This window comes from Tympanuchus pallidicinctus, unplaced genomic scaffold (genome assembly GCF_026119805.1).
Source record: "Tympanuchus pallidicinctus isolate F22 unplaced genomic scaffold, pur_lepc_1.0 scaffold46, whole genome shotgun sequence".
NCBI classification, from domain to species: Eukaryota; Metazoa; Chordata; class Aves; order Galliformes; family Phasianidae; genus Tympanuchus; species Tympanuchus pallidicinctus.
In genome coordinates, this window is record NW_026294765.1 from 1008872 (window position 1) to 1023873 (window position 15002).

The 15002-nt window shown below is 52.3% G+C and overlaps 1 protein-coding gene across 6 annotated transcripts in view; it reads left to right on the forward strand.

The window, feature by feature from the left end:
• The window catches only part of REXO1 (RNA exonuclease 1 homolog), a 33397-nt gene extending 18881 nt beyond the window's left edge, over positions 1-14516 (forward strand). Inside the window, exons 6-16 of one of the 6 annotated variants that reach the window (XM_052702746.1) lie at positions 168-305; positions 1259-1382; positions 2457-2570; positions 3657-3794; positions 5343-5456; positions 6055-6128; positions 9243-9353; positions 9705-9820; positions 9973-10111; positions 11975-12095; positions 12644-14516. In XM_052702746.1, coding sequence (XP_052558706.1) covers positions 168-305; positions 1259-1382; positions 2457-2570; positions 3657-3794; positions 5343-5456; positions 6055-6128; positions 9243-9353; positions 9705-9820; positions 9973-10111; positions 11975-12095; positions 12644-12732 — 1278 coding nt within the window. In that variant the 3' untranslated portion in view covers positions 12733-14516. The other 5 variants (XR_008210944.1, XR_008210945.1, XR_008210946.1 and 2 more) reach the window with 5 other exon arrangements.
• The last annotated feature ends 486 nt before the right edge of the window (positions 14517-15002 follow it).

The following is a 15002-nucleotide window of genomic DNA, read 5'->3' on the forward strand; positions in this document are numbered from 1 at the left end:
AGAAGCTTCAAGCAGTGTTTTTAGAACCAGAAGTGATTTGTGTTACTTTTAGCTCTGGACAGATTTTCAGAAAGGAAGTGAATAATGCAACAGAAAATGGGAGTCTCGAGGTGACGTGTTTGTTAAACCCCAAATAGCCTCTTTCTCTCTCTCTGTCTCATCTCTAGAGCGCCAGCTTACAGAGGCCTGTTATTCCCACAGAATTTGGTGCTAAAGTCCCAACAAACATTCGTCAAAGATATCTCAATCTCTTCATTGATGAGTGCCTGAAGTTCTGCTCCTCCTCCCAGGAAGCCTTTGATAAGGTCTGTACTGGTGCTTGCTTCATGTGAGTGATGTCTGTAGTTCCGTATGGAGCCCTGTGCTTCGGCTGAGACCTTCTGAAATGGCAGCAAAACCAGGATATTCTCCTACCCGTGGGTCTCAGTAGAGAAGGTGAATGTCAAATAATTCCAAACCGGGCAGCAGAAAATAGAATTCCACTGAGGGTTTCCAATAGGAAAACCATCCTCATTAGGAGAGCACACAGCGTTTTCATTACACCCAGAAGAGGGGCTTAAGGGTGCATTGAGGCTGAGCTGGACAAAAAGAAACCCTTTGCTGTGATACAAACACCCTGCAGTCTGAGCATTCAGTGGAAGCAGGATGGATGTAACTGGCAGAGCTTCCTGCCTGTGAACGGTGCAGAATGTGAGGAGCCTTCTGCCAGCAGGGAGTATTACAGTAAGATTTCCAAAAGCAGAATTGAGAATCTCATGTATTTCACTGGAGAACTTTGGCTTTGCTATTAGTTGGGCCAGCACAGGGCACTGTGGTGTGTTCTGTAACCAAAACAGACGAGGATGTTGATATTTTTGGTAACGTTTTGCCTTTGCAGCTCCTTGGGGAAAACATTCCTATCGCACTCAAGGAATGGCTGCTGTCCAAACTTCTTTTTTTTGTTGTCCAGTTCAGAGCTTTGTCTTTCCCTCGTGCTGCCCTTGAAGTGAGGAAAGCAGCCTTTCCCAAGCAGTTCCACAGTGCCCTGTTAACCTGAGGGAGGGCTTTATACAAAAATGCTTCTGGAGCATCATTTAAAATACGTTTTTTCTTGGCAGCCCCAAGATGCAGTGTGTGTCAGTGCTGTGACACAACTCTGTTTTGGAGTCTGGTACTTGGATCCTGCCTTTTGAGATGGAAATGTTTCTTTGTTTTCCCCCCGTTTTCCCGAAGCAGCAGTGGGAACAGAGCACACAGTAACGAATTGCACTGTTTGCAGGCTCTGGCAGAAGAGAAGGTGGCTTATGAACGCAGCACCAGTCGCAACATCTACCTGAACGTGGCAGTGAACACCTTGAAGAAGCTCAGGAGCCTCGTGCCCAATTCCCCCTCCAGTACGAACAGTACGTACCACGTTTGTGGTTTAATAAGGAGCCCTGCTTGGATTAGAAGCCACGGAGAGAAACTTGTTGAAAAGACAGACCCATTTCTCAGAAGCATTATGCTGAAAGGCAAACAACTCCAGTTAGCTTTTTATAGTCTGGCAAGCTTTAATGGGCCTTCAAGAGGCCAGTCCTGCAATGCTTTGTTGGCTGTCTGAGCCTAAATGGAGATAATGCCACATGGATTATGGTGTTTTTTTTTTTTAGCACAAGTTCTTTAAAATGAAAAGCCCTGCTAATGGAGTAACTTTCACATGATACCTTCAAAGTGATAGACTCGTCCATCACCGCAGAAATCTGTTACACACATTAAGCTTCAAGAGAGAAACGAAGAGGGTTAAGACATTTCATTATTGGCTCTCGAGAGGGTACATTAAACAATCAATTTGTGCTGTTCTTGTGAATTTTTTTTTCCCCAGTCTCTTCCCTTTTCTCCCCTCTGTCTTCATTACCTTCTTAGCCATTACTCAGAGCGGCTGGACTTGGGAGGCTGGCCTTTAGGAGAGGGCTGCCAGTTAATGATTACTAAAAAGCACCTGTCTGCCATTATCTGATGTGCTGAGCACACTCCACAGCTCCGAAGGCCTTTCTGAAGGAAGGTGAAAGATGCGGTGTGGGAGTCTGGCCTGTGGGCACCCAACAAAGCTGCTCACTGCAGATGGGTCGAGTTGTGTCGGTGCTCAGCCCCTCTCTGTGCTCTCACTCAGGATGGCAGCTTGGTGCTTGCAGTCAGCAGGTGGAGCTCCCAGAGCCTCCTGGGGAGCTGTAAAAAACGTCCTCCTCTGCCCTTAAAAAGTTGCAGCGGGCTGAGAGTGCAAGCAGAAATCTCCCTGTAGTGCTGGAGAAAGCTAGGAACAGTGCACCACTGCACACAGACTCATTTCTGGAGCAGGGAATGCGAGAGGATAGATGCAGTCCTCTGTTTGCCTGTGTGCTGTGCCCAAAACTGGAGGGCTGAAACCACTCGCTCTTCCAGAGTTGCATCTGAATATTTCATCTCTGTCCTGTTCTGCTTCTTCCCTCTTGTCGCTGCAGAAACAAGTAACAAGAAGGTGGTGTCCCACGAAGCTGTGCTGGGAGGGAAGCTTGCTGCTAAGACCAGCTTCACCCTAAACCGGTCAGGGAGCTTGAAAGCAGAGGATTTGACAGGTAAGACCCTGCTCCTGCAAAGCTGTCAGCTGGGAATTCTAGCTGGAGGTACAGCATGCTGAGTGGGAAGAGCAGGACCTTGTGATGCATGAAGAGCTTTGATTTACCTGGGGGGGCTGAGTTGTGAGGTATGAGGTGCTGGTTAGCACCTTTCTGGCTTCCCTGCTCTGGGCTGTGGGTTTGCTGATGTTGGCCGTGTGGCTTTGATGTAGTGTTGGGAGCTGTTCAGAACTGCCTCTTGTGTTTTGGGTATTACTGACCCGTGGCTTTTTTTTCTATTTCGATTTTACTTTAACTTTCCTCCCCTGAAGGATTACTTTGTCTTGTGCCCCTCAGATGAAAGGCAAACGCACTGATATCTCCATCTGCTCTGCAGGGCTCATTTTCACATTTAGGAATGTCACAGTAAGGTCACGTAGCAGCCAAAGGATTGTGCCACAAGCGTTGTTCACTTTGGGTCAAATTGTTTATGGGTATTCAGGCTGCCAAGAGATATGGGCAAATTGCTGAGGAGATCAGAGAAGAGACAGGGATGCCACGGAGCAGAAGGAATTGACGTGAGGAAAGCTTGAAAGGGCCCTATAGCTCATCTAAGCTACATCAAAGGGTGCACAGCAATATTGGAGGGGTTTAACAGCACTGAAAGAAGAGCTATCGAGCAGAGAAGTTACAGCTGCTCTGTGGAGTGAAACAGTCAGAAATCAGCAGCAGGAAAAAGCTTCTGATAAGGAGTTTTTTAGCTAGCTGTGGGCAGCCTTTGAGGAGTATTCTGTGGGCTGTGTTACAAACGATCAGTTAAAGCACGGGGAACATTACAGGCATGAGGCTTCCCTTGTTCCCTTGTGCCTGAAGATGGGGCCCTTGGGAGGGATTTCAGTCCTGCTTTCCAGATAGCCCAACCTAGTGCTGGTTGTTGGGAGAGGTGGCAGTCAGCTTGTGCCACTGTCAATACTGAACAAGGGCAGTTGAAAGTAAAGCGTGAATCGGGGGAGTTCCTACCAGGTGCATTGGTGAGGCAGAAAAGCTGAAGAGAAAACAGCACCTGCTTCTGTGGTGTGGCTTCATGGTTGTGTTTGATGCCTGCAGGAGCTGCCCTGTACCGTCGGCTGAAGGAGTATCTCATGACTGAGGAGCAGCTGAAGGAGAATGGTTACCCCATGCCTCACCCGGAGAAACCAGGCCGTGCCGTCCTCTTCACAGCAGAAGAGAAGAAGAGCACTGACTGTAAGCTGGGCTGCTTCATTCTGCACTCCCTGCTGCCTGTGTCTCAGGTGCAGGGAGGCGCCTGTCCTTCGTGCAGCACGTCTCTTTGTATGGAGATGTTCTGCTCTCAGCATGGAGCTGCCTTTGCTCGTGTTGCCACGTGTTGTGCAGCTGTTCAGCCAGGGATTTTTAGGATTTTTCACTTAGACTCCAGCCCTGTTATGGTGCTGGGGAGGAGAAGCTCCTGGTCAGCACCTGGTGATGCTCTCCTCTTCCTGGCAATGATTTTTTTGGGTCTCTGCACACAGCTTGCTGTGATGGTGCCACAGAGCAGCACCAGTCTGGGTCGTGCTGTGCTGCTTTGGCTGCACGGTTTTGGTGTGGTTGTTGTGCAGTGCTGAGCAAAGTGGTTTCCAAGAGCCCTTTTGGCAACCAGACAAAGCATTTGCCAGGCTTCCCCTGGGCAGGGTGGGATCCTCTGTCTGAATTTTCTGATATCCTGCAGCAGGACTGATGCTTCTCAAAAGCTGAATGGGGCAGACGGTGATGCAGGAGGGATAAAATACATACATAGTGTGCATTGTGAGGTGCCTCGTCAGGCTCCTCTGAGCATCTCTTTGGAGAGACATTGCTGAAGTGTGTTAAGTGCTCATCCATGTTAACACCTTGTGTCTACATTTGTCCTGTGGTTGCTGAAGCAACCTTTATGAAAGCTCTCTTACATTAACACTGTTAAGTACTGCATTTGTGTGAGCCCTTCTCTTCAGCTGCGGCTGTGTACAGCAGCTGGCAGGCTGAGATCGTGTTGCTGGTTCTGCTTCTCTGATTTCCTACAGATATTTTAGGACTTTTGAGTTTTTTCTTCTTTCTAACCAGTCTGCTAATGCTGTGACCACGGTCAGCAGGTGAGGATGGACCAGACAGGTGTTGTGCAGAGCAGCAGTGTGCTGCAACTCGGGGAGTTGCTGGGAAAGCAGGTGCACGACAGACACCTCCTTGTCTGGGGTGTTTTGCATTTCCCTTCTTTGAATTGTGGGCACTACTGAGAGTGCAGGTGGCAGGAGGGAGAAGTCCCCACTTGGAGGGCTGCACTGTGCTGTGTGTTGTAGGGAATCCTAGCAGAGGAGCTGTACCCACTGAACATCACTTGGCAGTGTCACAGCCCCCTGGAAACCAGGCCTCACGAGCTCCAGTGTCCAGACTTACTTATTTATCCTGGTTCTTGAAATAACTGTGTTGGAGCACAGCGTGATTTGCTGAGGATGGAGAAGCAACACAGCAAGTGTGAACTGTTGGAGCAAATGTTACGTGTCAAAGCCAGCAGGCAGTTTTACTTTTGGCTCTGAGAAGTGGTTTGGGGTGAATTGTGCTGGGCTGCATTTTAGAGGAATCGCTGTGTCTTCGTGGGAGTTTGAGAATCCATCTTTGGCATCCTTTTAATCAGCAGTATTCACCTCTTCCAGTGAGCTGCGGGGCTTTGAGGAGCAGGATGGATCCACTGGTGCTTTGGCCACGTTGGGCAGGTACAGGATTTGCAGCAACCTGACTGAGTTCTCTCTTCCCTTGAAGCCTCGTGCAGGATTTGCTGTCGCTGTGGCACTGAGTACATGGTCTCAGCCTCTGGAAGCTGCATCCGCAAGGAGGAGTGCGTCCATCACTGGGGGAGGCTGCGCAAGCAGAGAGGTACATCTGTCAGGGAGGGCTGAGCTGCGTGCTGGATGTGCTCTGCATCCCCAAATGTCTGGGGCTGGAGTCGCTGTGGAGCGTTTTGTGGCTCTGGAGCTCCTCGCTCGCAGGTCGTGGCAGTTCCTGGTTTTGTCACTGGGTGGCACAGGCTTGCAAAGAGCTGCTGAGGAGTAGTGGAAGAGTCCCTGAGATGTGAGAGTGGGACAGAGGTGGTTATTTCAGCTTTAAAAAAAAAAAGAAAAAGATGAAGGGAACAACAAACTGCCTGTGTCTTTTGAGGAATAAGGTCTCTGCTAGGAGACCTGAGAGCTCAAGGCCTCATTGCCTGATGGGGCTTAATGGTCTGGGATCAACTCCTTTGCAGCAAGCTGCTAGCCTAGTTTGAGTGAACTCTGTAGTTTTCTGCCAAAGCATCCATGGTCAGTGGATCTTAAGCCCCTTAGGTTGCTGACCATGAATCCATACTTAATTTTCCCCTTCTGCTTGATAAATTATTGTTTCTGTGCTCATCCGGGACACCTCCCCACTGGGGAGCTAAAGTTTAGGTCTTGTTGAGGGGACTTTTCTCTTTGACTCTTAGCTCTTGCTCTTTCAGTGCCGGGTGGATGGGAAACTCATTACAGCTGCTGCTCAGGAGCTGTGGGTTCAGCAGGCTGCCAGGTTGCTAAGGTGAGTTGTTGAGCAGCACCTTTTTGATTCTCAGTGACATTTGTCCTCTGCATACGGTGGTGGTGGATTCCCTTGGGGGTGTGGAGGGGCAGCAAGCACTTCTTAAATGTCTTTTGCTTCACAAAGGTAGGAAAATTAAATGTTTGGCAGGAGGGAGGATCGCAGCTGTGTGGAGCTGAGGTGGTTTCCATTTTACAAATGCAATTTTTTTTAGCACTTTTCCAAGCGAAATGTAAACATGTTTTGAATCTCCCAGCAAAAGCTTGGATCCAGCCTTCTTCAGGGAAACAAGGAAAAAGTGAGAAATAAGGAAATTCCTTTGAAGGACTCACTCAGTTTCAGAGTGCCAAAACCTTTTTCCCTTTATTTTGTTTTTTCCCCCCATCCCAGTGCCCTGTAACCACCTGCTGCAGGCCCAATCCTCTCCCAGTTTTCCATATGCCACACGTCCTTTGTTGTGTCGAGGGGAGGAACTTTCCCAAGCAGTCTGTGGTGTCCCAGGCACTGCTTCCCTTCTTAAGGTGGGGAAAAGATCACAGCCTTAGAAAGCAGAGTGGAAAACCTGCTCAGGACCGGAGTTTTGGCCCTTTGATGGAGCTGAGTGGTGGCTGGGACACCTTTGCACAGTGCCTTTCATTAGACACCAGCCTGGCACCTTTGCATTTTGCTGTGCTGTGGTTTGGAAGTCCCTGGGTGGTACAGGGCCAGCAAAGTGGCCTGCAGGTTGTGGAGAGCTGTGTGCCCTTATTGCTGTGCCAGGAGCTGGGGCTGGGAAGGGAGCTGTAGGGTGAAATTCCAGGCTTATCAGAATAGAAAGAACAGTCAGCACACGGGCTCTAAACGCCTGCCCTGCCCAGCCTGAAGCGTGGAGGGGATCACACACACCGCCACTTCTTTTCCTTTTCCATTTGGAATTAGGATCTCTTTTTAATCAGCATTCACAAATACCCAGCAGGGAAGTCGAGAGAAATTGATGAGGTTATAAAACATGACTTCTCTGCATGTTTTTACGTGGCTGTTGTAGCCCATAAAACCTCATGGCCTTTTAAGAAACATACAATCTCTCTAATAGCCTCTGACTCAATGAAGCATGCCACCAGTGCTCCGGGGTGCAGCCATCCTCTCACATCTGCCTCCTCGTTGTTGTGCTGCCACAGCCTGCTGCATTCTGCCTTTCTTGGCTTTCTCATCCAAATTGAATCCTTCAGGAAACTGAAAGTCCGAGTCCCCAGCCTGCTCAGGATGGGAATATGCCATGAGATTGTGGGATGCTGGGGCTCCCAGGGAGCACAGCATCATTCAGCTTTGGAGGAGGGCATTGAAAAAGCAATTGATTACAGTGAGAAACTGCTCTGAGTTCCTGGATGCACACAGCTGGCCATAGAAGAGCGTTGTGTTTGAGAATGACTCCCTGCTTGGTTGGGTCGTGCTGCAGTTAAGGAGTGTGGCAGGAGGTGGCAGGAGGGAGCTGTGCACGGAGCAGCTGAGCTGGGAGCTGCTGCCTGCTGCTCTTTGTTGCACCAAGTCTGTTTCCTTCTCAGGTCTGAAGAGCAGAAACAACTTTTCTCCCTTCTCAGTGGTGAAGAACTGGGCAGTTGTAGAACATCAACTGTTGTAGAAAAACACCTAATTTTGTGATTTTGTGATTTTTTTTCTTTCGCTGCTTGGTTACAGTGCAGAGAGAGGGAAGAGGTGAAGCTGGAGGGGAAGTAAATGGTTACTATTCGTTGGCCTGGTGGTGTGCTCTACTCATTTGTTCATCGAAACAATCAGATTCATGGGCACAGATGCAGAATTGCTGAGTGTAGCTTCTTGCTCCTGCAGCCTCTGAGCATTGCTGGCTTTGGGTGCAGGCAGAGATCAGCTCGACGTGGTCCAGCTGCCTCATTGGCTTCCAGTGATGCAGTTCTCTGGACTCTGGGGGTGCCCACAGTAATAACCAGTGCAAAAATGAGGCACGTCCCCACTTTTGGTTACCTCTCTGCCAACAGGTTTCAGCTCTGCTGCCCCAGTTTGTCCTGTGCAGCCTTCATCCTCAGGCATTGCCGAGTGTGGTTTGCTTGCTTGCAGGCTGAGCTGATCGAGAAGCAGGAAGGGGGAGGCTGAGCACACGCTGTGATTACACCCCACAGCACTGAGATGTGGGCATAAACAAAACCTGCAGAACAATCAGGCTGCTGGGGAGTGAAGCAGAGGGCACGGCGCTGCGGGGTGTGGTGCAGCAATTCCACCTGACCTGAAACCACCTAAGTGGGCAAAAGGGCAGCAACGGCCTCTGCCCTGCGCTCTGCTGAGCGTTCCTGCTTCCTTGTGGTGGGGCAGAACAGCAGGACAGGCTGAGTGTGATGTGTGACCTGCGGCTGTGCACGGAGCAGGAGCAGCTCTTGAGGCAGCAGCTCAGCCCTGCAGAGGCTCACGCCGTTGGTGAAACCGCTGCCTGAGTTTTCCTGGTAGCACAAGGATCTTTCCCAGGCTGAAGCATTACTGACCTGAGAGCTCTAGCAGGGATGCTTAGAAGTGGTTGGAAACGCTCCTTGTTGGTTGCACTGAGCACCGCTTGGCAGTAGCTCCGTTCTCTGTGAGCTGCCTGCTTTTGGAATACAGTGGCTTTTATTTGTAGGCACGCATTGATGTCTTCTGCCATTTTGTTATCCTGGTTTCTCCTGCCGTCTGTGGGCTGTGATGTGGCTGCCACTAATGCTTGGACAGGGATGTTTGATGGGAGAATCCTGCAGCCACGAGCTGAGCCAGGAGCCAGCAGTTAGAGCAGATCCCTGCAGTAACACGGTGTGAGCCTTCCCCAGCCATGCTGCCCTGAACTGAAAGCTCCTGCCATCTCCTCGTGCTTAGGCACGAGATGCAGTGCTGCTATGTGAGCTGTTTGTGGGATGCCTCTAGCTCTGATCTCACTTAGGAACCAGGTTTGCACCTGGTCAAGCTGCTTTTATGGGGAACTTCTCAGACCCGCTGCTAGGCAGCCCTTAATCCTCATTAACCTTCAGAATCACTTGTAAAAAATGGCTTTCTTTAAGCAGATGGCTCTTCTGAAAATGAGTTTTTGGTTTCTTGCCCCTTCCTTCCTCCAACACGCTTCTCCTTTGTTTTTCCTTCAAGCAACATGTCCACGATGGGCGGAAGGAGAGCCTTGATGGCTTTGTGAAGACTTTTGAGAAGTTGCCTACGACTGATGGTTACCCCGGGATCTTCGCGTTAGACTGTGAGATGGTGGGTCCCCAATCAGCAGCACAGGCACAAAATGAGGCTTTTGGGTGAAGGCTGTGTTAGAAGGAAAGCTTTTCTCCTCTGCCACCTTCTCTCCTTTCTGTGGACTCTAAATCACAGAGGTTTATGTTAAATTTACGTTGAAATTAGCTCTTAGTAGTTTTGGCAGTGTCTGCTTCCTTTGAGGACCACGTGTACCCTTGAGAAGTGGTAGCCAGTTGGTTTACATCGAGCATAGGCTGCTGGCTGGCCTAGGTGTGCTGTGTTTTGGGAGCTGCAGCACTTCAGCAGCACTGTGAGCCCCGTGCTGAGCTCGGCACACGTTTATTTTCATGTCTGCTTTCTTGCTTGCAGTGCTACACTAAGCAGGGACTGGAGCTGACGAGAGTAACGGTGATCAACTCTGACCTGAAAGTGGTGTATGACACCTTTGTCAAACCAGACACCAAGGTGGTGGACTACAACACCAGGTGAGGACAGCTTTCTGGGGGCCAGCATCAGTAACCTGAGGGGAATTCCTCTGAGCACTTGGCTGAAAATCCCATGACCTCCACTTCCTAATGGCTGGAACCGTTTGGGTCCTTCAGTGAGTGAAGCCCTCCTCTCTGTTTTTGCACTGCAGGTTCTCAGGTGTGACAGAGGAGGACCTGGAGAACACTAGCATCACCCTGCGGGATGTCCAAGCCGTCCTGCTGAACATGTTCAGTGCAGACACCATATTGATAGGGCACAGCTTGGAGAGCGATTTATTTGCACTAAAGGTAATCTGCATGTTTTGCATTTGAGTCTCCCTCTGGTTCTTCCCCACCTTCATGACTGCTGTGACTGTTACTAGGAGATGTTTGTCTCCAAACTGGAGGACTCAGGGGTCTGTCTTGTCTCTGAGCTGGTGGGAAGATGGAGGAGTGGAGGATTTGTCTTGTGTGTCACTTGTGAGCTCAGCACAGCTCCAGTGACCGTCCCCAGGAGGACAGACATCCGTTGGAGAGGTGAACAGAGCAGGGCTGGCTTGAAGGACTGAGCTTCAATCTTCTGTCATTCAGCCACATCTGTTTAGCCAAGACTCCTCTTGGTGCCAGCGCCCTTTGCCTGACGTTGTGCTCAGCTGGGATCTGGGCAGGCTCAGGGGTCTGCTGTGCCCTCTGGGTGTCCACAGCAACTGTTGTAGAAGCAGTTCAGGTCTCTTTGTTGCCTTTGCACTTGATTTTAAAACGCCCATGAAGTTCTTTGCCTTGTTTGCTAGGATTTGTGGCGTTCTTTGATCAAGCTGCTTTGACCTTTCAGCTCTCTTGCTTCCTGCCTGCGTCAGTCTAGTCCACACATCTCTGCTGTCCTGTAGGGAGGGCTGCGTTCAGAGCACAGATCCTAGGGGGCTTGGCTGGGGTCACTGAGGAAATCATGCAGCAGCAGGAACCAACGTGCAGTCGGTGCTCGTGGGCCTTCATCCAGCCATCCTTTATCACACAGCTTTGTGGCCAAGCTGTGACCGCCAGCCCACAGCGCTGGTTCGGAAGCAGGAGGTTTTAATGGATGCAAAGTGCTTTACCTCTCAGTGGCACCCTTTACCCCGGCCTCTCAGAGGATTCATCGCCGTCGTAAAAAGAAATTATTTACAAATCTATCAGCACGAGGTGACTGCGTTGGCCTTACAGAAGCATGGCTTTCTCCCAGCACAAAGGGCTCTGCCAAGAGGACGAAGCTGTGAGCGATGCAGCAGTGTGACAGGCAGTGCCACGTCGAGTCGTAATGTCTGAAGGCTGTGGCAGTAAAGTCGACATCTCACTAATGGCCGTGGCAAGCTCCAAATGGTGATAGCATTTCCATTTTCATTTCAAGCTGTATTATCCTGCTTCCTCGGTCTTCCTGATCTACATAAGTAATTATCGTTGCGCGCCTGGGTGGGTGCCAAACTTGACTGCAGTCTGAGGGAGATTATCCATAATGTTGGCAGTTCTACACTCCGAAGAGCCGTAGCAGGTTGTTTCTGTTAGGCTGCAGGTTGTTTCTGTTAGGCTGCAGGTTGTTTCTGTTAGGCTGCAGGTTGTTTCTGTTAGGCTGCAGGTTGTTTCTGTTAGGCTGCAGGTTGTTTCTGTTAGGCTGCAGCTGTTCGCAGGCACTGGCAGAGCTGGGCGATGGAACTGTTACTGAGGGGGTCAGGAACTGTCTTGCTGTGTTAGCTGGCGCTGGGAAGAGTCGAGGGAAAGGATGAGATTGGCTGAGCCACGTGTTGAGGATGGCAGAGCTCGGGTCAGGTGTGCAGATTTCCCTCTCGCACCTCAGGGCTCTGCTGGCTCCTCCAGGCTGTGGCACCGAGGATAAACCTGTCTTGGATTTGAGCTGCCGATCCGAAGCAGCGCTGTGCATCTGCTGCTCAGTGTGCAGGCAGGCAGGGCTGTGAGGGCGTGCGTGTGCTGGCTGGCACGGCTTTGGGAGTTGACAGGCAGCGAGGGGTTTGCTTCATTCAGAGCCTCCTGCAGGACTGGTTGGGCCGGAGCTCCGCACCAGAGCTGCGTGGAGCTGAAAGGTTGACCGGAAGGTTGCGTTCATGTGGTTAATCCTAAGGAGTGCCCGTCCCTGGGGGAGAAGGAAAATAAACAAGGTTCTTTCCTGCTCCCTCCCTGCAGCTTATCCATGGCACGGTGGTGGATACTGCGATCGTCTTTCCCCACCGCCTGGGCCTGCCTTACAAACGGGCTCTCCGGACGCTGATGGCCGACTACCTCAAGCGCATCATCCAGGACAACGGTGAGAGCGAGGGGGGGCTGAGAGCACGGCCCCGTGTCCCACCCCACCTGGCTGCTGTTCCTCCTGCCCTGCTCTCCCCAGGCCCTGTCCCCACCGTTTGGTCTGCATGGCAGTTGTGAACGGGCCCATCTGTGCCAGAGTTTCATTTTGAGCCCTTGCTGCTTCCCTCTGCACTACGTGGGAGGCAGAGGAGTGGTGTGACGAGGCCGGAGGCGGCTCTCAGGGCCGTGTCACATCTTCCTTGCTCTCCCTGCAAACTGACATTGACCTGTCTGTCTTCCTTGAGCGCAGTGTAGGTGCAGTGCTGGGCAGGAGCCCTGCGGCCTACGGACAAGCAGTGCTTCAGCCCTGCTTTGAGCCAGGCACAAGTCCTGCACTCGCATGTTGTTCGTTGGAAGCCCTTCCAAATCCATGGCTGTGGTTCAGTGTGATCACAGCTGGGCTTGCACTGCTGTGTGGAGGGCAGTGGGGAGGTGGTGTGGGGGAGCAGGGACCAGGCTGCCCTGTGCAGCACAGGCTGTAACTGCTCTCCTTGTCTCTGTCCCCAGTGGAAGGACACGACTCCAGCGAGGACGCCAGGGCTTGCATGGAGCTGATGATCTGGAAGATCAAAGAAGACTCGAAAGTGAAACGATGACCTGCGCTTTCTCTCCCTCCTGTTCCTCCTCCACCTCTTTGAAGCAGTGCAATAAATGCTCAGAGTAACACTGTCCACCCGTATGCAGCAGCATGCTACCCCAGGCTCCCCGTGCACTCGCAGGTATCTCATGGGCTGCTGGTGGTGCAGCTGAGGGCACCAGCTGGCTGCCTGCAGGTCCCTGTGTCCGCATAGCGGCTCTCGGACCCTCTTTTCTCTGCCTGAGGGGTACTCTGTGCTACAGCAGTTGCCCCGTAGGCATGGCAAGGTGGTTCTGAGCAGCACAGCTAGAGGGAACTCCGTGGTTCCTCGGAGAAGCTCGTAGAGGTAGGCTGGATACGTGCAGAAGGATCTTTCTGGTTCAGTTCAAGGTAGATTGTTACTGTTACTTTTTTCCCAAACGTAACTTAAATTGCTTTTCTAGTCCAAAGCAGGTTCTCTTCCTGCGGTGTTGGGAGAGGGGTGGGAAGCGGAGTAGAGCTGGGCAGGAGGCTGTAAAGTGGATTCTGTAGCTGCTGTGTGAGCAGGGAGTGGCGAGAGCAGATGGAGCCGTCCTTTGTGATCCAGGGCGACCCACTGTGCTGCACAGCGAGGTGGGCCCAGGGAGCTCCCTGCTGAGAGCTGGGCAGTGCTGAGTGCTGGCACTGCAGGCCGGGCTGGGTGTCAGGCATTGCCTGGACCTCAGAGAGACGGGGCTGCGATGGGTTGGGATGCGGCAGGAAGGGATGTGAGGGGGCTGCAGGGCAGGAGCTGCGCTGAGGAGGGCAGCAGTGAATGCAGGCTGGTTGGGATGGGCCGTCCTTCCCCTCAGCCAGGCTTCGCTTTGGGCTGCTTGGGAGCAAGGTTTTGGGGAGGACCTGGGTGCAGGAGGGTCCCAAATGGTCCGTGCACATGTGCAGAACTCCCCCCTGCTCCATCCCTGATGGCAGGGACCCGATACGCACCAGAGCAAAAGCAATAGATGGAAAATGCTCCTATTTTTTTTTTTCTTTTATTTTTTTTTTCTAACTAGTTTACATGTTGGGAGCTTTCAGAAAAGCAGAAGCCTCCCTTGTTGTTGTGTCAGGCGCCCCGGGACGAAAGCAGTGTTGTGCACAGCAGTGGATTCCCCTGGCTGCTCGCTCTGCGTTCCATCTGCTGGCTGGCAGTGGGGGGGGGTCCCAGCCTCTTTTCCCCCCACTGGAGCCGTGCAGCTCCTGCTGCTGCCCCGATGCTCACAGGGCACAACACCGCCCTGCCCTGGCAGCATTGCAGCCTGCAGCCACAGTGGGTGTTTTCCTCCCAGCCTCCTCCCATCCCTGCAGGGAGCAGCGCTGGCCACCCAGACCCAGGGAGACGCAGTTCAGAGCTTCACCAGGGAGGGAAGCTTTCTCTCCTGCTTTGCCTTTCTGTGGTTTATCCCGTTTGTTTTCACTCCTGGTGGCAGCAGCGCCCTCCTGCAGCAGCTTTCCCCCATGGCGTTGGGGTTGTGCCCTGCTGGGGGCCGCACAGCATCTCTGCAGTGCAATCAGAGCCCGGAGGGAGGGCTGTGGGTCCTTCCCCGTTCGTTGGGAAGGAGATGGGCACAACTGGTGTGGGGGAGAGTTGGAGCCACGTGTTGTCATTGCTGCCCCACAGCAGAGGCTCCCGGCGCCGAGCAGCCCCTGAGCCCACAGCCCTTCTGGGAGGGGGGGGGGATGCTGTAAAGCAGAGGTTTGTGGCCGCACGGAGGCGTTGGGTTGTGTATAAATGTTGTAACCTGTCACTTTTTGTAATTGTTTTTAATAAAAGGGTGTTGACTAGAAGCACGCCGCCCGTCTGCCTCTGCTTTACCTCCACGTGGGGCCTGGTGGGGCATCCCTCGAATTGCTGCCTCCCTGATTGCCTCCGTGGGGGGCGAGGAGGTGATGCTGTGGGCACATCCCAGCTCGTGCCCCTGCCCCCCTTGCACTGCCTGGAGGAGCCCCATCCGTCTCCCACGCAGGGCAGGAACTTCAGGTGCTGAGCAGAGCTGATTCAGCACGGAGGAAAAGAGGTGAAGGTAAAAAGTTCAAATCAAAAACGAATCTGCCGTTAGGTGACCTCAGTGGCAATGTGTTTTATCCAATGTGCTGCCCGTGGATGTGGCTGGGATGTCAGAACAGCCCAAGCTTGCAGCTCTGCCATCCCCATCCCCCCACAACTGCCCTCCCCCCACACTGCTCCCCTGCCCCACAGTGCTGCAGTGGGGCTGGAAGGATGCAGCGCCCGTCGGTTTGGGTGCCAACCTCGGCGTGGGGATGCGTTGTTCA